This window comes from Acinonyx jubatus, chromosome E3 (assembly GCF_027475565.1).
Source record: "Acinonyx jubatus isolate Ajub_Pintada_27869175 chromosome E3, VMU_Ajub_asm_v1.0, whole genome shotgun sequence".
Taxonomy (NCBI): Eukaryota; Metazoa; Chordata; class Mammalia; order Carnivora; family Felidae; genus Acinonyx; species Acinonyx jubatus.
Genome location: NC_069398.1, coordinates 2,944,220 through 2,966,988, shown reverse-complemented (window position 1 = coordinate 2,966,988; position 22,769 = coordinate 2,944,220). Strand labels below are relative to the sequence as shown.

General features: G+C 49.5%; 1 protein-coding gene across 2 annotated transcripts in view; it reads right to left on the bottom strand.

Annotated features, from left to right (window-relative positions):
* Positions 1–22,769, bottom strand: part of ABAT (4-aminobutyrate aminotransferase) — an 87,589-nt gene that overhangs the window by 14,083 nt on the left and 50,737 nt on the right. For both annotated transcript variants that reach the window (XM_027043280.2, XM_027043281.2), the window contains exons 3-7: positions 18,354–18,451; positions 15,998–16,027; positions 14,349–14,466; positions 11,114–11,163; positions 527–607 (exon numbers count right to left, since the gene is read on the bottom strand). In XM_027043280.2, coding sequence (XP_026899081.1) covers positions 527–607; positions 11,114–11,163; positions 14,349–14,466; positions 15,998–16,027; positions 18,354–18,451 — 377 coding nt within the window. The remainder of the gene's footprint in view (positions 1–526; positions 608–11,113; positions 11,164–14,348; positions 14,467–15,997; positions 16,028–18,353; positions 18,452–22,769) is intronic.

Genomic DNA, 22,769 nt, shown 5'->3' with positions numbered 1-22,769 from the left:
AGAGCAGTGGGACTGGGGAGAGTGGACGGAGGCTCTTCCAGGGGGTGGAGGACAAGCCCAGGAAGGCCCCGGGGCTGGAGGGGACGGAGGAGAACAGCATGAAGAAAAGCCCAGACTGTGCTGCCCGGTGCAACCGCCATCCCCCGAGGTGCCCATGTTTTACAGGTAGGAAGCTGAGATTCAGAAGGATTTGAATCGTCATAACAACTAAAACCGAACCGTCGGGGAGGGTTGAATCACACGCAATGCTCCTATCGTGGAGCAAATATTCATTTCCCCTGGATCCTTTGTTCCTGCGCACAAGGAGTCCCTTCCTTTCCTTTGAAAGGAAAAGTGAAAATACTCTTCAGGAAAGAAACAGCACAAGAACAAGACCCAAGCAGACACATGGCATCCTCTACCCTTATGGATCTCGGTCCTTTCCTTTCCCCCTGCCGGCATTGCCTCCCCGAGATCGGCTGGCCTTCCCGCAGGGCTGGAGGGCAGGGGGTGGGGGGTGAGGATGGGGTTGCTCCCGGGGACTCACCGAGAGCAAGGACTCCCGGAGCTTCTCCACAAAGTTCTGCGGGGGAAGGATTCCGAGGGCAGGTCTGTTAATGAAAGTGCTCTGCAAAAAGGTAGGACACCGAGGGTGACTTCTCCGGCTACTACAGGTGACTACTCCCTGTCGACCAAAGACCAACCAAGCTTTTCACAGCGGGTGTGTTCACACAGGCTCACGGTGTTTCCTAGGGGGTGGGATCGGCCGACCTCCCCGCACTCTCCTGAGAAATCCCCTGGGCTTGCTCTGGGTGTAAAAGACGACTGAGACATTTTTCTTTCTTTCTTTCTTTTTTAAAAATTTTTTTGTTTTTAATGCTTATTTATTTTTGAGAGAGTTAGAGACAGAATGTGAGTGGGTTAGGGGCAGAGAGAGAGGGAGACACGGAATCCGAGGCAGGCTCCAGGCTCTGAACTGTCAGCACAGAGCCTGACGCGGGGCTCGAACCCACGGACCATGAGATCATGACCTGAGCCAAAGTCGTACGCTCAACCGACCGAGCCACCCAGGCACCCCAGACAGAGATGTTTCGTGGTTGCAATATCGCATTGCAGTTACAGATACTACCACTGGGGGACGGGGGTGGGGGGGGGGTGGGGGATACATGTCGTACTATTTTTTGCAACTTCCTGTGAATTAGAATTCAGTTAGAATTTTATAATTATAATATTATCATCGAACTGTAATGATCATTTTAACAGCCCACCCATCATCATGGCTAAAAAACAAAAAGTGGACGACAGGAGGAATGGGTGAGGGAGCAGGGCCGCCAGAAACCCGGTCACAGTCGGAGGGAACCAAGTTTGGCTCTGGGAGGCAGCTGGCAGGGCTGTTTCTTACAACGATGAACACACACACCCATCACTGGGTAGTTCTCCTCCGAGGTATTTACCCACGCGAAACGGAAGCACACGTCCACACAAAGCCGTGAACGTACGTGCATGTTTACAGCGGATTTTATTTTTATTTGCGCCAAATGTCCCTCTGCTGGGGGAAAGATAAGTAAACTGGTCCCTGCACACTGCGGAACACCAGTCAGCGACGGAACCGACCAATCCGCTGACACGCGGTGACGTGGAGAAACACGGGAGTTTCAAGGTCACGATTCTGCGTGAAAGCGCCCAGAATCAGAGTTGCACACTGGGGACTCCTGGGTCAGTTAAGCGTCCGACTTCGGCTCAGGTCACGATCTCAGGGTTTGTGAGTTCCAGCCCCGCGTGGGGCTCTGTGCTGACCGCTCAGAACCTGGAGCCTGCTTCGGATTCTGTGTCTCCCTCTCTCTCTGCCCCTCCCCTGCTCACGCTCTGTCTCTCTTTCAAAAATAAAAATAAAACATTAAAAAAAGGAAAAGAGTACACACTGTATGATCCCCTTCATAGGACATTCTGAAAAAGCTAAAACTATAGGGACAGACAACAGCTCCTGGCTGCCAGGGGCTAGGGTGGGACTGAGTACAAATGGGCTTGGGGTAATGTCTGGGTGATGAATTGCTGTTTGGATATTTTTAAAAATTGTGGTTAAAAGAAAAAACAGGTAACATAAAATTTTAACCAACTTAGCCATTTCTTTTTTTTTTAAGTTTATTTATTTTTGAGAGAGAGTGAGAGAGAGAGAGAGTGAGCGAGAGAGGCAATGCGCACGTGCAAGCAAGGGAGGGGCCGAGAGAGAGGGAGAGAGAGAATCCCAAGCAGGCTCCGCATGGTCAGAGAAGAGTCTGCTTCGGGGCTCGAACTCCTGAACTGTGAAATCATGACCTGAGCTGTAATCAAGTCGGATGCTCAACTGACTGAGCCCCCAGGCGCCCCACCACCTTAACCATTTCTTTTTTATTTATTTATTTTTTATGTTTATCTTTGAGAGAGAGAGAGAGAGAGACAGAGAGAGCACTAGCAGGGGAGGGGCAGAGAGAGAGGGAGACACAGAATCTGAAGTAGGCTCCAGGCTCTGAGCTGTCAGCACAGAGCCTGATGCAGGGCTTGGACTCTTGAACAGTGAGTTCACGACCTGAGTGGAAGTGGGATGCCCAACTGACTGAGCCCCCCAGGTGCCCACCATCTGAACCATTTCTAAGCATCCAGTTCAGTAGTGTTAAGGATATTGTTGTGCAACCATCCATCCACCTCCAGAACCTTGTCATCTTGAAAAACTGAGATTCTGTTCCCATTAACCACTAACTCCCCGTTCCCTCCTCCCCCGAGCCCCGGCAACCACCCTTTACTTCTCTGGCTCTGTGAGTCTGACGACGCCGGGTGTCTCATAAAGTGGAATCACACAGCATTTATCCTTTGGTGGCTGGCTTCTTTCGCTGAGCATCATGTCCTCAGCGTTCATCCATGTTGTACCAGGTGTCAGAATGCCCTTCCTTTCTAGGAGCTCAGTAATATTCCACTACATGGATAGATCACACTTTGTTAACCTATTTCTCCATCCACTGACGGACACTCCGGTTTCTTCCACCTTCCCAGCAACTGAACGGTGCTGCTGTGAATGCGGGTGTCTGGGTGTGCCTCAATTTTGGCAGTGACTACACGACTGTGTGTTTGGTGAAACCACAGAGCTATACAGCACAAAGGATGTGTTTTATTGCATGTGAATTATATTTGAAAAAAAAAATGGGGAAAAGGGCATTAAGAGGCAGTGGTGGCTTCGGAATTTCTACCCAGAGCAGGGCTTAGGAGAGCAGTCTGATCAAGGAGCTGGCTGCAGCCCTTCAGAAGTGGAATGGGTTGAGTGTGAGAAGAGCAATGTTAGAAAGATCACCTGACTCCTTACATGTTGATGTTTTATTCTAATTTTGATCGATGTGGGTCCAGAGATGTATTTCCCTCAGCAAGGAAATCAACAGTGCACGCCTGATTCTAAATGGACACTTGGTTCTGATAACCCAAAAGGGAGGGGGGCATGGTGGCCACTGAAGTCAACCTGTCCAGCTGGCCAAGGGTCAGTCAGCCCTTACTGTCACTTCAGAGCAGGAACTCGGGCCAAGGGAGCCAGGGCTTCCAAATTTGAAAAGGGAAATGCAGCTTTTAGTGGGAAATCACCTCACTTTAAAATGCTGGCCAAAATTATCTTTTTTTTTTCTTTAAAGTTTATTTATTTATTTTGAGAGAGAGAGAGAGAGAGAGAGAGAGCAGGGGAGGGGCACAGAGGGAGGGACAGAGAATCCTAAGCAGTCTCCGAGTGGACAGTGCAGAGTCTGACATGGGACTCGAACTCAAGAACTGTGAGATCATGAACTGAACAAAAATCAAGAGCTGGATGCTTAACTGACTGAGCCACCCAGGTGGCCCTGGCCGAAATTACCTTAAAATAGCCTCTGGCCACGGGGCAGTCCCACGCTCAGGTAGCTGCGTTCTTGGAGAGAACTGGGCCCTGCCTGCCGGCTTCAAATCACAGGCAAGGCCACTGGCTGCCCACACGACAGGGCCCACGCAGAGGCCCACTCAGGATCAAGGGCTCCAAATCTCCCCATGGGCTGGTGCACAAATACTTGCTTTAAAGTGAGGCTGAAGGACAGCATTCAATTCTGGAGACGCTGACCTCAGTGGGGTGAGGCTCCCAGCATTTCATACTCTGACCCGGCTAAGCTCATTTCTCCACCTCCTCTAAAGAAACAATTTCCACCATGGACAAAGTTATGCATCTAATTATTCAGGTAGCCTGAAAAAGGAGAAACACTCAAAATGCCAACATCAGGTTAAGTAAACTGAAGCACGCTAACTCAAGAGATGTTCTGTGGCTAGTCAAATAGTCTTTCTCTCTCTTTCTTTCTTTCTTTCTTCTTTCTTCTTTCAATTTAAATTCAAGTTAGTTAACATATAATGTAGTATTGGTTTCAGGAGTATAAAATGGTGGGTTTCTTTTTTATGTTTATTTTGAGAGAGAAAAAGAGTGCGGGTGCAAGTTGGGGAGAGGTAGAGATAGAGAGAGAGAGAGAGAGAGAGAGAGAGAGAGAATCCCAGGCAGGCTCTGTGCTGTCAGAGCAGAGTCCAACAGGGGGCTCGGTCCCACGCAACTGTGAGATCATAACCTTAGCTGAAGTCAAGAGTCAGACACTTAACCAACTGAGCCACTCAGGTGGCCCTAAAATGGTGTTTTTTAAAAAGGTTACAGCTGTCCATAAGGGTTCACTCTTGGTGTAGTACATCCTACGGGTTTTCACAAATGGATAATGACATGTGTCCATCATTCCAGAAAAGACACAGATGGGAGTGCAGATGGAATAAGACTAGAGCCGTCTTCCCCCTTGAGGTCCAGAGTGCCGTGGGCACGGGTCAGGAAGAGTCTGGGAGGGGTCTGCACAAGGGTAAACAAGGAGGATGGCACAAAAACAGACACTCAGATCAATGGAACAGAATAGAGAACCCAGAAATGGACCCACAAACGTATGGTCAACTCATCTTTAACAAAGTGGGAAAGAATATCCAATGGCATGAAGACAGTCTCTTCAGCAAATGGTGCTGGGAAAACTGGACAGCGACATGCAGAAGAATGAACCTGGACCACATTCTTACACCATACACAAAAATAAACTCAAAATGGATGAAAGACCTAAATGTAAGACAGGAAGCCATCAAACTCCTCGAGGAGAAAGCAGGCAAAAACCTCTTTGACCTTGGCCACAGCAACTTCTTACTCAACACGTCTCCGGAGGCAAGGGAAACAAAAGCAAAAATGAACTGTTGGGACCTTATCAAAATAAAAAGCTTCTGCACAGAAAAGGAAGCCATTAGCAAAACCAAAAGGCAACCGACGGAATGGGAGAAAATATTTGCAAATGACATATCACATAAAGGGTTAGTATCCAAAATCTATAGGGAACTTATCAAACTCAACACCCAAAAAACAAATAATCCAGTGAAGAAATGGGCAAAAGACGTGAATAGACACTTCTCCAAAGAAGACATCCAGATGGCTAACAGACACATGAAAAAATGCTCAACATCACTCATCATCAGGGAAATACAAATCAAAACCACAATGAGATACCACCCTACACCTGTCAGAATGGCTCACATTAACAACTCAGGCAACAATAGATGTTGGCAAGGATGTGGAGAAAGAGGATCTCTTTTGCACTGCTGGTGGGAATGTGTACAGCCACTCTGGGAAACAGTATGGAGGTTCCTCAAAAAGCTAAAAGTAGAACTACCCTACAACCCAGCAATGGCACTACTAGGCATTTATCCAAGGGATACAGGGATGCTGTTTTGAAGGGGCACATACACTCCAACATTTATAGCAGCACTATCAACAATAGCCAAAATATGGGAAGAGCCCGAATGTCCATCGATGGATGAATGGATAAAGAAGATGTGGTGTGTGTGTATACACACACACACACACACACACACACACACACACACAATGGAGTATTACTTGACAATCAAAAAGAATGAAATCTTGCCATTTGCAACTACGTGGATGGAACTGGAGGGTATTATGCTAAGCGAAATGAGTCAGTCAGAGAAAGCCAAATATCATATGACTTCACTCATATGAAGACTTTAAGACACAGAACAGATGAACATAAGGGAAGGGAAGCAAAAATAATACCAAAACAGGGAGGGGTACAAAACATAATAGACTCTTAAATATGGTGAATAAACAGAGGGTTGCTGGAGGGGCTGTGGGAGGGGGGATGGGCTGAATAGGTGGGGGGCGTTGGTGGGTCTACTCCTGAAATCATTATTGCACTGCATGCTGGCTAACTTGGATGTAAATTTGAGGGGGGGGGGATAAAATAAAATTTAAAAAAATTAAAAAGAAATAAAAATATAATAAAAATAAAAAATAAACTTTAAAAATTAAAATAAATAAAATACTTAAACAAACAAAACAAAAAACAAGGAAGATCACCAGCAGGTGGGTTTGGTTATGAGAACGGATTGTGCCAAACGCAATGTGGGACCCTGGACTGGATCCCGGAACCAGACAATGAGCATTACTGGGGAAAATGGGGAAATCTGAATGCGGTCTGTACTACAGAACGTGCCCTCGTTAATGTCCTAGTTTTGACAAAGGTGCTGTGGAGAGGGAGGTATGGGCACTGGGTGAACTTGGGGAAAGACAGGTGGGAACTGTCTCTGCACCTGCTGTGTAAATCTGAAACTAGCCCACAGCCGAATCGACCGTCAAAAGTGGGAGGCACTGACTAGGCCTAGAGACTGCTGGGGTACCTCTCTCCTGGACATAATCAGTGCAGTAAACCCAGTGCAAATCCGAATAGCGGCTTCACTGCATCAGAAGGCCCCAGAATGCGATCTCCTTGGTGGCTTTGGAACTTGCCTTGGACTGCTAGAAACTGGGGCAGATTCATGCTGCTTTTTCTGCTTTGTGACCACATGGGTGAGTCTAGGGTAAGTAGCGGGGGACGGTAACCCTCCTCGCTGTAGAACCAGGGAAAGTGAGGAGCAGAGAGGTCAAGCTACCTGCCCCGAGTCACACAGACAAGGAAGGGGCAGAAGCATGGCTCCAAGCGGGCTTGCTGACCTCAGATTCCATCCTCTGCTCGACCTGCAGGCAGCATCCGCCTGTAGATGTTGATGCTGCATCTGGATCCGAGTCTGCTTGGTGCAACCCAGAGACTTGGCCGGCCTGTGGGGCCTTTGCAGGCATCTCCTTGTGGCTCCTGAGAAATCTAGCTCACTGTGAGACCAGGGTCGAGGCGAACTGCCAGCACCGGTTCCAGGGGAAGCAGCTCACGGACAGGACGGCTGGGATGGCGGGCTGGCCGCCTGACTGCCTATCTGGGACCGGGGAAGATGTGGGGGTGGTGTTCCTGTTCGACAAAGTGTGACATTAAGAACAGAAGGTATCTGGGACTTTGGGTAGTGGGATCCAGTAAGGACAGGTTTCTAGAAGCTTTGCTGTCAGGCTCAGCAGTCCTGAAGTGCAGTGTGAAGGGGATGGGCTTTGGTTTAAGCAGCTGTGCAACCTGGAGCAAGTCACTTAACCTCTCTGGTCTTCACAGTCCTTATCTGCCAAAATGGGGGCTCCTCCCTTGGTGCTTGTCGGCAGCCAGTGAGACGGCAGAGCAGAAGCTGAGGCAGCAACTTAGTCTAGACGAATGGTCAGGAAGGCGGAAAGGCCTGGGGGTCACGGTGATGGCATATGTCTTACCTGACCAGGTCCCCACTCCCCCATGTCACGGACGTCAGACTGCACCCATCACTCAGTGCAATGACTGTGCACTGACCATCATACAGATAAATGATCACTGTACAAATTGTGGGCACTGTCACGAGTGACCCTGGCGACATAAGAAATTGTAACTGGAGCCCAGAAATTGGATCCAGGGGTCATGCCTTCATTTTTGCAGCCACGTGAAATAATTATGTTGGAGTATGAGGATCGCATGGTTGGGGGACAAATGGGTTGATCAGCCCCTTCACGGGACCTCAACGGCCTGGCAGGACCCTGCCCTCCACTTGCAAATTACCATCATCACCGAGTGAGTGCACCCCTAGCCAAGAATTTGGAAGACGCAACATGTCGGCCAATGGTCCCCCAGCCTGATGCCCAGGGTGCACCCGGCTTCTCTAAGACCGTGCCGGGGGGCTCCTTTCACTTGCCCAAGCCCAGACTTCTGCAGCAGAATGACGTCAGCAGGGACTGTGGTCCCGATCGATCTAGACCGTGACCTCACCGGCACCCAGAACGGTGCCCGGCACGCAGTAGGTATTCAATCAATAATCGATGACTGAACAAATGTCAAGAAACGAGGCTGAAGCAGCAGGAGCCAGACCGCGAAGGGCTTTGCATCTGAAGCGGGGGAGGTGGGGCGCACTCTGGGGGCCGCGGGTGCAGTTTGGAGGCAGTGAGCGTGGGCCTGACGGGGTGGGGGGGGGGCCGGTCCACAGGGGCCACTGGGAAGACGCAAGGTCAGGACAGGTGCTGACAGGGTGAGGGTTGAGAGGTGGGTGGGAGGAAGGGAGGATGAAGCGGCTCCCAGGTTCCTGGCACAGAAAGGTGGGGGCAGGGCATCCCTGAAATCAGAATCCCCGAAGTCACGTGTTTTCAGGGATGATTCTGCCTCTGCAGGCAGCTGACACCGCAAATGTGTGTGACATGTTTGTTGACACATTTTTCCCAGCACCAACTGCCGAGGCATCTGGGATCCGCACAACGTTTCGAAACAAAGCCAGGCTCTGGATGTAAACACACTCGCGGAGCCTCCCCAGTGGCCTCACCAGGCACCTTCAGAGGGGGACCTTCAGAGGGGGACGCCCTTTCTGCTCCCGCAGCTCCTGAATTTGTGCGTCCCCAAGCCCCTCCCCAGCGGGGCACAGCCGTTTGTGAGAAGGGAAATGTAGCTCTTTCCTATTCTTTTCAACTCTGCCAGTTACAAGGGGCTTTAAGCTCGGGGAGTGGGCTCCCAATGCTCCGCGCCACCCCCCCCCCCAATCCCTGCTGTCTTAGATTCCTCTTTTTAGGAGTCACACTCCCTGTGCCACCCTGGGTAGGACGAAAGTCCCCCAGGGACACCCGGCGTGGCTGAGGATGTGCAGCAGCAACGAACTCACACGCTACTGGGGGCAGGAACGTCCACAAGCAGCTGGGGACGCTGGCAGGAGCCGCTGAAGCCGCTCTCGTGCGCACACGGCCATGGGCAGGAGGGTGGCTTGGCCTTGAGTCCCGTGGCCGCGCATGCACGTGTTCCCCGGAGCACACGTGCTCCGACGTTCTAGAAGGATGCAGCCCAAGGGCCCATCGGCAGTAGGATGAGGTGGTCCCTGGCAGTGCGTGCACACAATGGAAGGCCGTGAAGCCCTGAGAGTGCACGGTCTGCGGCCACACACAAGGATGGACCCCGCAGACGGACTTCGAGGGAAACAAGCCACCGGGCACGCTAAAGACCATGCATGCTGTGGTTCCATGTATGCGGGTAAAGAACGGAGGAAACGCACGTCTGCTGTTAGGGGAAGGGCATCTGGGCAGGGGTGCATGGTGGGGAGACCAGGTGCAATTCATGCATTCCCAACTGGGGTGAGAAACCGCTTCCCCCCTGTGGTGTGGGGAGCACAACCGTCTACACGGTATGCGTTTACCATATTGCAGAGGGGTGCTGTAGATGGCACAATTTCTGCCCATCCCGGGACCCAGAACTTGTAGATGCGATTAAGGTTCTTGATCAGCTCAGATGGGGACAGTGTTCTGGATTTTCAGGGTGGGCTGAGTGCAACCACATGAGCCCTTGGCCAAGAGCAGAAACAGGAGGAAGACAGAGAGGACCGGCCACTGCTGGCTGGAGGACGGAGGGACCGCACGGAAACCATGAGAACGAGGTGCCAGGGACCTGCATGAGCACAGGAGCAGATTCTGCCCCAGAGCCTCGGCTAAGAGCTTCCGTGTGCCTTGTGAGACCCTACGCAGAGCCCGCCAGACCCCTGGCCCACAAAATCCGTGCCAAGATACCCGGGTGTTGTTGCAAGCCTCTAAGCCGGCGGTAATTTGCGACGGTAGTAACAGGAAATGTGGTGGCATTAAAACTGCGTGACGGCGGGAACAATTAGGAAAATCGTGTCTAAAAGGGCTCCTTAAGGAAGTGATAACAAAGCAGAACTGAGACAATTCACTGAGCAGTGCGCTCGGGGCTGGAAGGGATGCGCGCTTCTGCGCGGGTTATATCCAGTGTGACTGATCAGCGGCTTCCTGCCCCTCTCCTGCAGGGGTGCTCGCCTCGGGGCCCCTCCACCCCCTCCTCTCCACTAGGGGCACCTGGCAATGTCTGCAGACAGGTTTGCTTCTCAGAGCTGAAGAGGGATGCTGCTGGCACCGAGCAGGTGAGGCCAGCAGGTGCACTGGAGGCCCCCCACCCTCGCAGAGAACTACCTCTGTAACCATCACCAGTGCCGAGGCTGACATCAGCCTGTGTGGTCCCTAAATCTGCATGCTGTCAGGTCCCTCCGGCTTGGCTCTGGCCACGCTGTCCTCTTTTACTCCTCAGCCTCGAAGCTGCTCTCCCACCCTCTCCCCTCTCCCTGCAGGGGCCCTGGAGGCACCTCCTCCTTCAATCTCAGCTCAAAGGTCACTTCCTCGGAATCCTTCCCTACTCCCCCACCCCCCGCAATCCCCCAAACCCCCAGCTCCTGTGGGTTTAACTCCCAGCACCTCCTCCTGCTGTGTGACCTCGGATAAATACTTAACCTGTCTGTGCCTCACTGTCCTCATCTGTAGGATGCGGATGACAGCAGAACCTGCCTCGCAGACTTGTCAACGTCACAGCTGTGAAGTGGTGAACATGGCGTTTGGCACATATTATGCTCTCAAAAAATGTCCACCGTTGTCACCACCGTGACTGTTTCGCGCCCACACAGCACTGTTTGCCTCTCTCTGTAGCACTTAATATGGATGCAATTCGCTACTTACCTGTGTGGTTACCTACTGCCTCTGTAGGAGTGGGCACTGTGTGGCTTTGCTCACCAAGGCATTTCAAGTGCCTAGCATATAGTATGTGCTCAATAAACATTTGTGGAATGAATGAATGAATGAGTGAGTGAATGGGGTATTTCCCAAGGCTGCCCAACGACACTCTGGATCTCCATGAACACTGTGTAACCCGGGACTCACCGCATTTTGAGGCTGTTGGACCAGCTTCAGGAGAGCGGGGTGGCTGTAGCCTGTGGAGAGGGGGCACAGTTAGGGTCTTGGTTAGAGGCCCACACGGCACACAGGGTCCCTGAGCCCCTCCCCCACAGCCTGCCCCTCCCTTCACAGGGGGCCCTGTTATCTCTTGCAGACAACAAGACCCACTCCTCGGGTCCACCCAGACCTCTGGACTTAGAATCACTCAGGCTGCCGCCCAGAAACCTTCACCGAATTCTCTCGTCCATCCTGAAACCCGGGTGTGAGCCCTACCGGGCTAGAACCCTAGACAAGGCAGTGAACGAAAGGTTAAGGCACATTCAGGACCGGGGCTGGGAGTGCTTCCCCGGGCCAGTGTGGTGAACCATGGCCCTCACCTTCTTCCCAGGGCTGCTGCTAGAGTTGAATCGCAATACCCGTTTGCTCAGGAACTGAGCATGTCAATGATGCAGTCTGCAACCCCGTGACATGCACGCCTGACCCTTCGTGCGTCTGCTGCTTCCTGGAGCCCCGCTGCCTCGACTGCCCAGCATGAAAGGGCTTAGGATACCCCTTGACTCAGCAACTGCCCTGCTATGAATTCGCCCTCCGCACGCGAATGTAGACCAGCGCACAAATCTTAACCATGACGCTTCAATATCTCCAGGCCCAAAAGCAACCTAACACACGCCAGAAGCCTTAAACCAAGAGAAAGCCCGCGATACTCTGTCAGCAGGAGCCTTTATCGGAAAGGAGGGAAACTCACTGGGGCCAGAGCACCCCGGCCTCAAAGCCTGTGCTTCTAGTTTCTGTTCCTCGTTCCCAACGCTGGCTGTGACTCCCATGGGATGGCTAAGTCTGTAGGGGGCGCGCGGGGGCCACAGAGGTCAGGAGACCAGACTGGAAGACCCTCCAAGGCAGTGGCCAAATGTGCCGCTCAAAGGACACCAGGTGAACGATGAATGACACGGGGATCTGTGACACGGCAAGAGCCTGGAACTTTCGCAACAGGAGAGACCTGTTTTCTTTAAACCAACTCAGTTTTTAGTTTAGATACACTTGCTCTGAAAGGAGAGAAGCCCGCCCGCGGCTCTGGGCCTGGGGCCTGCTCTGGCCTGTGAGAGGAGAGGAGGCTAGCAAGCTCAGAGGGGAGGGGAGGCCCCAGTGTCACCCCGGGCAGACTTTCTCCTCTGCGGCATCGCAGAGTGAAGGGGCTTGAAGAGCCTTGTGCTTTCACTCTGCCTGGTGGGAGGAGGGTGGGCCCCGGGGGGGGGGGGAGGGGACCTGGTGTCCCAGGGGACAGAGCTGTGAGCAGCCTCTCTGATCTCCCACCCAACTTCTTGGCCTGCTGGGCCCACAGCTGCAGGGTGTCTGTTAGTCAAGGAAGCAGGCCTCTGTGGGTTTTTTCCAACCGTACTGTGGCCAGAGGCTTTCAGTTCTCGTTCTTTATTGGGCTGCCTGGGTGTTTATGACTTTCTTGCCTCAGTAGATAAGCCAGTTCCAGGGAAATCTTACTAAGTCACAGATGCAGCCTGTCTCAGTGGCTTCAGAAGGAGAGATGAGAGCAAAGCCAGTCCATATGGATCAGGAAAATCCACGCCTGAGCTTTCAAAGCTGTGGGACACCCACACTGCAGGGCAGGGGTGGCCGTCTGCGAGGTGGCTATCACAGGAGTAAACTTAGAAGGCAGATACTGTTTGGTTCAAATCCTTGGGCTCCCTGGACATGCTGGGCAGACCCCATGGCCTCTTGAAACCTGGCCCCCGTGGGCAAGGTGGAGACGATGATGAAAGGCCCGAGGTTATGGGGCTGCTGCAGGGGTCTAACGGGATAATGTGTAAGGTGCTTAGCAATGTGCCTGGCGTCTGGCACGTCCCCAGTAGTGACCAGTTAGAAAAAAATCCCATCAAAGACTAGAGATAGGGGAAGAAAATGGCCGAAGGAAACTTTCGCAGCTCCCAGTATTTTCCCAACTTGTGCCGGCCTGTTCCCCAGGACCCCACAGGTTTGGCGGCCGGCTGGGGTTGAGAAGTGAGGGACGCCCTCGGGGGCTTGGGGGGGGGGCAGGGAGGAGCCAGCTGGGAAGAGAATGGCCTGCAGCCCGTGGCCGATACATGGCAGAACCGGGATCTGACCCTGAGAACTACATCCTGGCCCTTCCACTCCGACACAGAACACGGACCGGGTTGTGCAAATCACAGAACCCCAGACACCTTCAGAGGCCAAAGCATCTCTGAATAATGGGCTTCCCAAAAAGAACGTGTCACCTTAGTGTCTAATCGCATCTTAACGGGAAATAAACGGGCTGGCATCATGCACCAAGGGACAGGCTTCACCAGACGAGACGCTTAGCCCACAGACCACTAAGCACAGCAGCAACCTGCGTGTCTGAGTCAGCCCTACGTGCCCCGCGTCTGCCGCACCCTCCTCCGGCAGCGAGCCCGGAGGTGAGCCTGGTGAGGCAGACGCGGCCGTGGTCCCCCACCGCTCACCTTGACTAGGCGGCCACCCCTCTCCTGGCTGCCCACGTGGGGGTTGGGAATGGCTCCAGCCACCTCCTTCTCTGGAAATCTGCCCTTGGTGAATGGAAGCTCCTTTGCCCAAAAGACGAGCCACGTGCTTCCTTCTGGCAGCTAATGGGCAATGACTGACTAGCACTGGGTACAAAAAGGCCAGCCTCTTTGGCACAGTCTGGGACCAACTCTAGGGTGCAATTCATGCTCCAGAGCCACCCCCCACGCCCCATTGTGGGATCAGGCCGTGGCTAGTCTCTGTCTGAAACCTCACCCTTCTTACCCTTCCCTGCCTCCCCAGTCTCCTGAGAGTGTGCCCTTAATAAGCGACTTGCACAGAACCCCTGCCTCAGGCTCTTCTTCCAAGAGACCCAACCTAAGACAGCTGACACTGGAGGCTGTGGTCCCGCAGACCTGGGTTCACGTCCTGGCCATGCTTCCCCCTCAAGCTGCATCAATCCCCTCTCTGAGCTTTGCTTATCTATCAACAAAATGGGGGTATTAATACACACTCACCTTGCGGGTTTTCCAGGAAGAATAAATAAGAGAAGACATCTAAAGTCCCTATGATAGACCCTCTACCCATGACTTGTTCTTTTTCTCTGCCCTTGAGGAAAGAGTCTGGCAACACACAGGGTTGGGCCTGCCGGAGGGAGCAACTAAAGTCAGGACGGCCACAACTAACGGAGAGAGGACATACATCCAAGAGTGGATTTCCCAGCTCTTACCTATGGGGACAGAGGAAATCTGGGAGTAAAGGTCCAACATCCGGTTGCCATCCACATCGACCAGGTAATTGCCTCGGCTCTCTTCGTAATTGCAGAAAAAATGCACAGCATCTGCATTCTTGGGGAAAGTAGAGACTGGTTCAGGATCACTACAATCCCCTAGACTCCCCATCTTTTGGGATGAAGCTTGAACTGGTGAGGTAAGCCATGTTTTGTCCATTCTATGGTCACACAGAGGGTATATTTGGTTGCTTACACGAATGGTTTGCTTTATAATGGTTTATTAAGCTGTGAATTAGTATTTTATGAGTTTTTCTGTATGTGTTTTATATATCATAGCAACAGAAGGTTCAGATATAAATCTGAAGAAGATTCTGATGTTAAGGTGTACATGGTAAGCATTAGAGCAACCACGAAGAAAACTGAAAAATATATAGTAACTATGAAAGAAATGAAAATGGTACATTAGAAGATATCCACTGAATGTAAAAAAAAAAGAGGAACAAAAAATATGAGACACATAGAGAACAAAAGGTAAAATGGAAGATGTGAATAGCACCATATAGGTAATATATTAACTGTGTGCACATGAAACAGCCCAATAAAAAATCAGAAACTGTCAGACTGGATAAAAAGATACAACTATATGCTGTCTACATGAGACATACTTTTGATTCAAGGATACAAATATGTTGAAAATAAAAGGATGGAGAAGGGTACATGATTCTCACAGCAATCCTAAGAAAGCTGAAATGGTTTATACTAATCAGACAAAATCACCTGTAAAACAAAGAAACAAAAATGCTTCTGGAGGTGAAGTCCACTAAGAAGATATAACAATTATAAACATGTAAGCACCCAATAACAGAGCCCCAAAATACAGGAAGCAAAAATGGGAAGCATATAAGAAAAATATAGTTATAAGAGAATAGCTGGCAAATTTAATATTTGGTTTTTGATAGTGTATAGAACAACCAGGCAGAAGATTAGCAAGGAAGGGGAGCCTGGGTGGCTCTGTCATTTAAGTGTCACACTTCAGCTCAGGTCATGATTTTGTAGTTCGTGGGTTCCAGCCCTGTGCTGGGTTCTGTGCTGACAGCTTGGAGCCTGGGGCCTGCTTAGGATTCTGTGTCTCCCTCTCTCTCTACCCTTCCTAGTTCTCTGTCTCTCTCTCTCAAAAATAAATAAACATTAAAAAATTAAAAAAAAAAAAAGAAGATTAACAAGGAACCAGGACTGGAACAACACTCTCAACCGACAGATCCCACAGACACTTTTACAGAACACTCCATCCAATAGTGGTAGAGTACACGTTATCCTCAAGTGCCTGGGGAATATCTTCCAAGACAGACCATATAAAAGCCTCAGTGAGAGGATTGCATTCACACAAAATATATTTTCCAACCACAAGAGAATGAAATTGGAAATGAGTAACAGAAAGGAGAAGCTCACCAAAAAGTGGAAATTAAATACCACATAAGTAACAAATGAGTCGAAGAAGAACTCACAAGGGAAATTAGAAGCAAAAAAACAAAAAAGGTTTAGAACAAAGTTGCATTTTTTTTTTTTAAAGAGCCAGCACAGAGGAAGTGTGTCTCTCAGCTAAGTCATAACCGAGAAGCTTGGAGGGTGAGCTCATCCTCACTTACCTGAATCATATTCAGCTGTTTCATTAACTCCTGCAGGCAAGAAAAACAAAGCATTAGAGCAAGGACACACTCTTGCCCAACTAGCTTCAAGTCTTTCATATCTTCCCAGGTCTTGGGGCATCTCCCCCTCCCCCACCACTTATACCAATAACTTCACAGTCAATTAGCCAACAATATTATAAATATTTAAAAATTGCTTAATATAAATAATTGGCAGGAAACTATTCCTGCCAGTTACATTACCAGGATAGCAGGGATTTAGCAACTTGGAAAATAATAATAAAATAAACTAAAATATTTAACACAAAAAAAACTTAAGCAAAAGGGGTTTATCTGGTGCTCATAAAAGCATAGGTTCCCCTTTTATTTTGGGGGGAAAAAGGCTTTAACACCCTGTTAGAAAATATAAAATCAACTGAAAACAGAAACTTGCACATCAAAGAACGATTTGTAATTATAATCTAAACACTCCATAAACCACATGCACATATAGAAATTGGGAATTATAAATTGGGAATTGGGACCTAGTTGCTTTGCTATTACAAGTATTTAATCTCTAAAAATAGTCCAGCCTAAAGTCAACCAATAGCAATGACAAGAATATAAAAAATTATTCCAGGTACTTCTCCACTATGAAATGAAAATCTGCCTCTCCTCCATAGAAATATGCATGAAAAAGTCTCTCCTTCTGTTAGCAAAACACTATCAAAATAACTACAATCACTTGCATTAATACAAAGATTTCTGGATTTATAAAGTGGTTGCAATGACAAACGGCCTATCTTTTTTTTTTTTTTAAACAGGAGAAAAGCATACAAATTTAAGTTTTACATGACATGGGAGTCTTCACAAGGAAATGAAGACTGGAAGAAACAAGTTAGAAACTTGTTAGAACACTAGTTAGAAACTAACATTTTTACGTTAGTTTCGATAAGAATGGACAGTCACATAGAAACACGGTAGATTAAGGAGTATATAGTAATTATAATTAGTACTGTCATCTTCTAAAAAATTCATTTCTGCTTGTTGCTGGAAGATATAGATGCCAAATGACTTTTGTGCCCACAAAACTGCTAAACTCTCACGTTCATCTCAGTAAGTTATATACATGTTCTTTTGAATTTCTTTTTTTTTTTTTTTAATTTTTTTATTCTTAAGTTAGTTATCGTGCAGTGTAGTCTTGGCTTCAGGAGTAGAACCCAGTGATTGATCGCTTACACAGGACACCCGGTGCTCATCCCAAAAAGTGCCCTCCTCAATGTCCATCACCCATTTACCCCATCTCTCCACCCACCTCCCCTCCAGCAACCCTCAGCTTGTTCTCTGTATTAAGAGTCTCTTATGGTTTCCCTTCCTCTGTTTTGATCTTATTTTTCAAAAAGGGGCATCTTCTCACAGTAAAAAAAAAAAAAAAAAAAGAAAAAAAGTGACCCTGCGGATAAAATCTGCAAAACCTGCAGAGAAAAAAGCCAGTGTGTATTAAAAAGGTTTACACTGCTGTTTTTTAGGTGCGAACATTAGAAACAGTGTTGTACATCACAACACAGAGTCAAGGTTAATCAGCCTCCTGAAGTGTGTAATATGCAGGCTTTGTAGTATCTTTGAGGAGAAGTCCCAGCCTCCCTCATCAGACTCGTCTTGTGCCTCTTCCATCTCACACAATAACATCTATCCCAGTGTGTCTCATATGCCACGTCCTGTCACCCTGCACACCTCTCTCCACCGGGTCTACAACAGAATGCACTCCTCTGGTGAATTCTTCCTTTTTATCCTTCAAGGTCAAGAGCAAGGGCCTTTGCTACCCTTGCCCTCCGCCATCTAGCATTGCCATCTGACTCGGTTTCAAGGTCAAGAGAATGAGGTAGGAGTGGTGGCAGACCGGAGTGGAGCCTAGACCTCATGAGACTCCTCGTGCGGTCACCTCTGCCATCACCGTGAGGACGAGCCGGGCCCCGCTTGCTGGAGGATGCTAGAGACGTACGGAGCAGCGCCACGTCACTGGCCAAGACAAGCTTAGCCTAGACCATCCCACAGTGGCCAGTCATCTCACGGGCACATAGACGGACCCACCAGAGCTGCCTGGCTAACTCCCAGTGAACCCTAGATGCAGCAGCAAGCTGTATGCTACGGAGATTTTGTACTCGTTTGTTACACAGCGGTATTGTGACAACAAATAACGGATGCATCTCCTCTGAGAAGCCTTCTTTGACTTGTTATGGCAGAATGTCTTGGAACTCTAGTGGTAAGCTCTCTGAAAGCAGCTAAGAATAGAGGTCTCTAAGCTCGGCTGTGTTCTTGCCTCATGGACCCTTCTCACTCTGTTCTTAAGGACACCACTCAAGTGTGCTCAACTCACCCGAGATCTAGGCCCAGGGACTTCGGTCTTCATCAGGGGCCCGTCATAATCAAATTCGACGTCGATTTTGGCTGCGGCCTGACTGATGTGTCTGGAGCCTGGCAGTAAAGAAAGATGATGAGGATCCCTGGAGACAGTAGATATGAGAATTCTGCCCTAACAGATGCCCAATGTCCCCAACGGAAGCCATGCCAGGACCTCAACCCCATCTGAGCCAGACCACCCACAAACACAGAGTCTGGCCAGACCTGGGCACCACCAAAACACTGAGGATTCTCAAAAACAAGAAAGCCCAGTGCTAGTGAAGTTGTAGGCAAACAGGCATTCTCATGTCCCGTTGGCGTGAGTACCAGCTGATACTGCCTTCCTATTCCTTTCGACTGAGGCATCTCATTTCAGGGTTCATCCTAAGAGAATGACGGGACCAGTACACAAAAATGTAAGTTAAAATATTCATCCTAGTACTATCTTTTAACAAAAAGAGAAAACAGTAGAGGGCAGCTAAACAGACTATGACACGTTCCACCATTTCGTGGACAAGGAACATCAGGTATCTGTTCATGGTACTGAGGTGGGCAGTTTGAATATTTATGGACATGGAAAGATGCCCGCAGCATTAGCATGTGAAAGGTCAGATTATAAAAACTACCCAAATTTTGTCAAAATTTAATCCGTATGCAAGTGTATATCCAAAAGTACATAGAGACCAGAGTTTCTCAGCAGCACCACTGACATTTGGGCCCAGATAACTCTGTTGGGGGGTCGTCCTGTGCCCTGGAGGATGTTTGGCTGGATGCCAGCATCACCTCGTCCTGAGTTGTGCCCGAGTTGTGACATTCAGAAATCACCTGGGAGTGAATAATCAAATGGCTCAATACAGGCGGTCCCCACTTACAGATGCTTTTTATTAAAAAAAAAAAAGTGTTGGGTACAAGTCATTTGGTTGAGATCCATTTCACACTTTTGCATGGTAATAAATGTAGAGAGGGGAGTTCCCAGGCTAGACCCGCAAGGCTTTTGAGCTCAGCATGTTGCTGAAGTAAAGGGCAGTCTTAATCCCAAGTCTTTTTAAAAAGAATTAAAAATGACATTTATCATTTTTGAGAGAGTGTGAGCAGGGGAGGGTCAGAGAGAGAGGGAGACACAGAATCCGAAGCAGGCTCCACGCTCTGAGCTGTCAGCACAGAGCCCGATGCGGGGCTCGAACTCACAAACCATGGATCATGACATGAGCTGAAGCCGGACACTTAAGGTCACCCAGGTGCCCCTAAAATGTTTTTATTTTAAGTTTATTTATTTATTTTGAGAGAGACAGAGAGAGTATGAGTGGGAGAGGGGCAGAACGAGAGAGAGAGAGAGAGAGAAAGAATTCCAAGCAGGCTCTGAGCTGCCAGCACAGAGCCCAATGCAGGGCTCTTTCCCATGAATGGTGAGATCATGACCTGAGCCAAAACCAAGAGTCGGATGCTTAACTGACTGAGCCACCCAGGTGCCCCCCAGGCTTGATCCCTTACTAAAGACGGCTGTGGAGAATCCACCATGGTAAGTGTGGGGTGACTAACCATCAGTAACCCCCAGAGATCCCTTCAATGTCCCTGCTCGTCTTTGGCCTTCCCAGGACATATGTGGCAACTGGGAAATGTTCCCTCCTCTTTCTTGGCACCTTCCATTAGACTGGGGAATAACTAGACACTGTATTATCGTTTCCTTTACATAAGAGAGAAAACCAAAACTCAGAGAAGCAAAGAACCATTCTAGGATAGGTCTCTCCCTCCATCCCTCTCTGTCACACGCGTGTCCGCGCGCACACACACACACACACACACACACACAGTGTGCCAAGCTATACAAAGCAATGATATTAAAAAACCTATTTAAATGCATTCTTAATTTTCCATAATTGCTTTGGATATCAAAGAGGGTTTTTGAATTAATTATGTAACACAATGGAACCCTGTGAACGTAAAGTCCAGTTAAAATCCAACGCTGCCCTTATTTCAAGGCATGAGGCAGCCAGCTTTTATTGTCTTCTGTTTGATCTTAAAATGAAAAGGGAGTCCCTCCAGAGTCTGTTCCATTAGCAGAGAGCTAAAAGGTCGTGGAACATACTGATGACTTCTTTTTTACATTAAGCTGTTTATTTCTTCCTTGGCCAGAACTCAGGGCTACAGGTCAAGACTGATTCCAGCTAGACCTGCATAACACGGGGACGTGTGTTTGGATAAAAACAGTTCTTAACTGGTGCTGATCCTGCTTTGTTTCCAGTAAGGGGGAGAGTGCAAAGTTCAAAGTTTGCAAGTCATCCTCCAATGAGGACACGTAAGTCCTCTCTTCCTTCTCCAGAAAGTGTCCTGATGCCATGCTGCAGCAGTCAGATGTCCCGGGGTCTGCAAGATGGAAATGCTGGCCCCGGAAGCAGGTCCCAGTGGGAGCTGCGGCTGAAAGGGTCTCAGGGGAATGGCGGGGTAAGTGGGGTCTTGTGGAGCTACAAGTATGGGGATGCCGAGGCTGCGGGCAGACGCAGGGCGGGGAGTGGAGAGAGGGTGAGAACCCGTCCCTGGGGATTGGGGACGGGTCAGGCACGAGATGGGGAAGCTGAGGGCCAGGTGCCAGGCAGACAGGTCTGTACCGAGAGCTGCATTGGTTCCTTCCATGTGCCAAGTCTTCGCGGGTGTGGATGGAAGAGCGCCCAGGGGCTCTGGGCAGAGATCCTGGAAACCACAGCCCAGTACATTTGCTGGGTTCGTGCTATCGAACAAGGGGAGACGGGGTAGCAAACACAGATTCAGCATCCACTGCGTGCTAGGCAGGCAGACTCCCATCTCCCATCTGTGTTAATCCATCCACAACCCTCTCGAGTGATGGTTCTCAGGTTATAGATGAGGAGCAGAGAGGTGAAGCGACTTTCCCAAGGCCACACAGCTAGTGAGTTGCAGAGCCCAGATTTGAACCCAGGTCCAATACTTTTGCCTTTCCTACACTATCTCAACTTTGACCTCCTGTAGAGGAAAATAGCCAAATTCCAATACAAAGAATGTTCTCCTAATGATAATATATAGTGCCATAAGCCATGAGAAGAAAGAGCACAACTTAAATTCCCTGGGATCGCTTCCATCAAGTCACATGAGCAGAGAGGCATGTGACTCTGCGTGCTGGGCCTCGTCCTGAGCACTGCACACGGACTGCCTCACTTAAGCTTGAATCCCCTCTGGGAGGTAGATGTTGCGATTGCTCCCATGTTACGGAAGCAGACACTGAGGCCCAGAAAGGTCAACTAATCTGCCCACGGTCACGCAGCTAGTAGGCGGCTAGGCGGAACATTTGACCTCTCCTGTCCCAGACGCTCCGAGTCTAAGTGACGCTGTTCACGTCATCTTGCGCCGGTCTTTGAAATGAAACGTTTATACTGAACCATCCGGCATTTTCACTCACGAATGACACAGCACAGCCGGGAGAGCCGGCACGGTGGGGAAGTCCAGCCCAGCCCTCTGCCTCTGAAACAAGGCCGGCCACCCTCGCGGCCTTGACCAACTGGAGTCAATGTTTAACTCCAAGCTATAGAAACAGCCATCAGATGCGTTTAATGTTCTCTTGATCTTTATACTGAGAGTAATAAATGAATGCTGTTTTCCCAAACAGCAAGGGCTCCATATGTGAGCCAGGCCAAAGTCAAGGTCAAGTTCAATCGGAGTTGGGTGCTCTGCTCTTCTTTTAAAAAATCTCCCCCTCCCCAACTGTCCACCCCATTTATTTTTTTTTTAACCAATTAAGATCTGTATCTTTAATAAACATCTGGAGAATACCAGCAGCCTAAATTGCTATATTCCATGCTGTCCCGGAGAAGTTTTGTTCCGTAGAATCCGTTTACATCTGATAGACCTCCAGGAAGAACATGCAGTGTAACCTATCATCCCATACAGGTGCCCAGACTCATACTGGAGGCACAGCTGGCTGGAACCGTCTTCCCAAGACGGGAGGCCAGAAGCTTCCCGAACCGGTTCTGTGTTATCCCCATACCCTCAGCATGTTGTTCAGCCTCTTTGGATCCTTTCCCAGCAGCGAGAAAGAGCATCACACGTCTTCCAGCAACGTATCAGGGTTTGAACACGGACAGCGGAAATTTTGCGGCGGATTTAGCCTCACAGCCTGAATGCTGGCGTCGTATCAGCCAGTATAAATCATACTTTCAGGGAAGGTCGTGCACACAGTCTTGTCTTTGTGTCCTCCATAAACTTGCAACTGCTGGTGACAACGTAACTCACAGACACGGACACATTTCTCCAGGTAAGTGGTCACCATCGCTGTTCCTAGGATCCGACACAGTCTCGGTGAGATCGTGAGTTTCACAGACCCACACACGGTCACCAGTATGGATGCTGTGGGCATGGGTGGACTGATCAGGGCTGCAGCCACTGA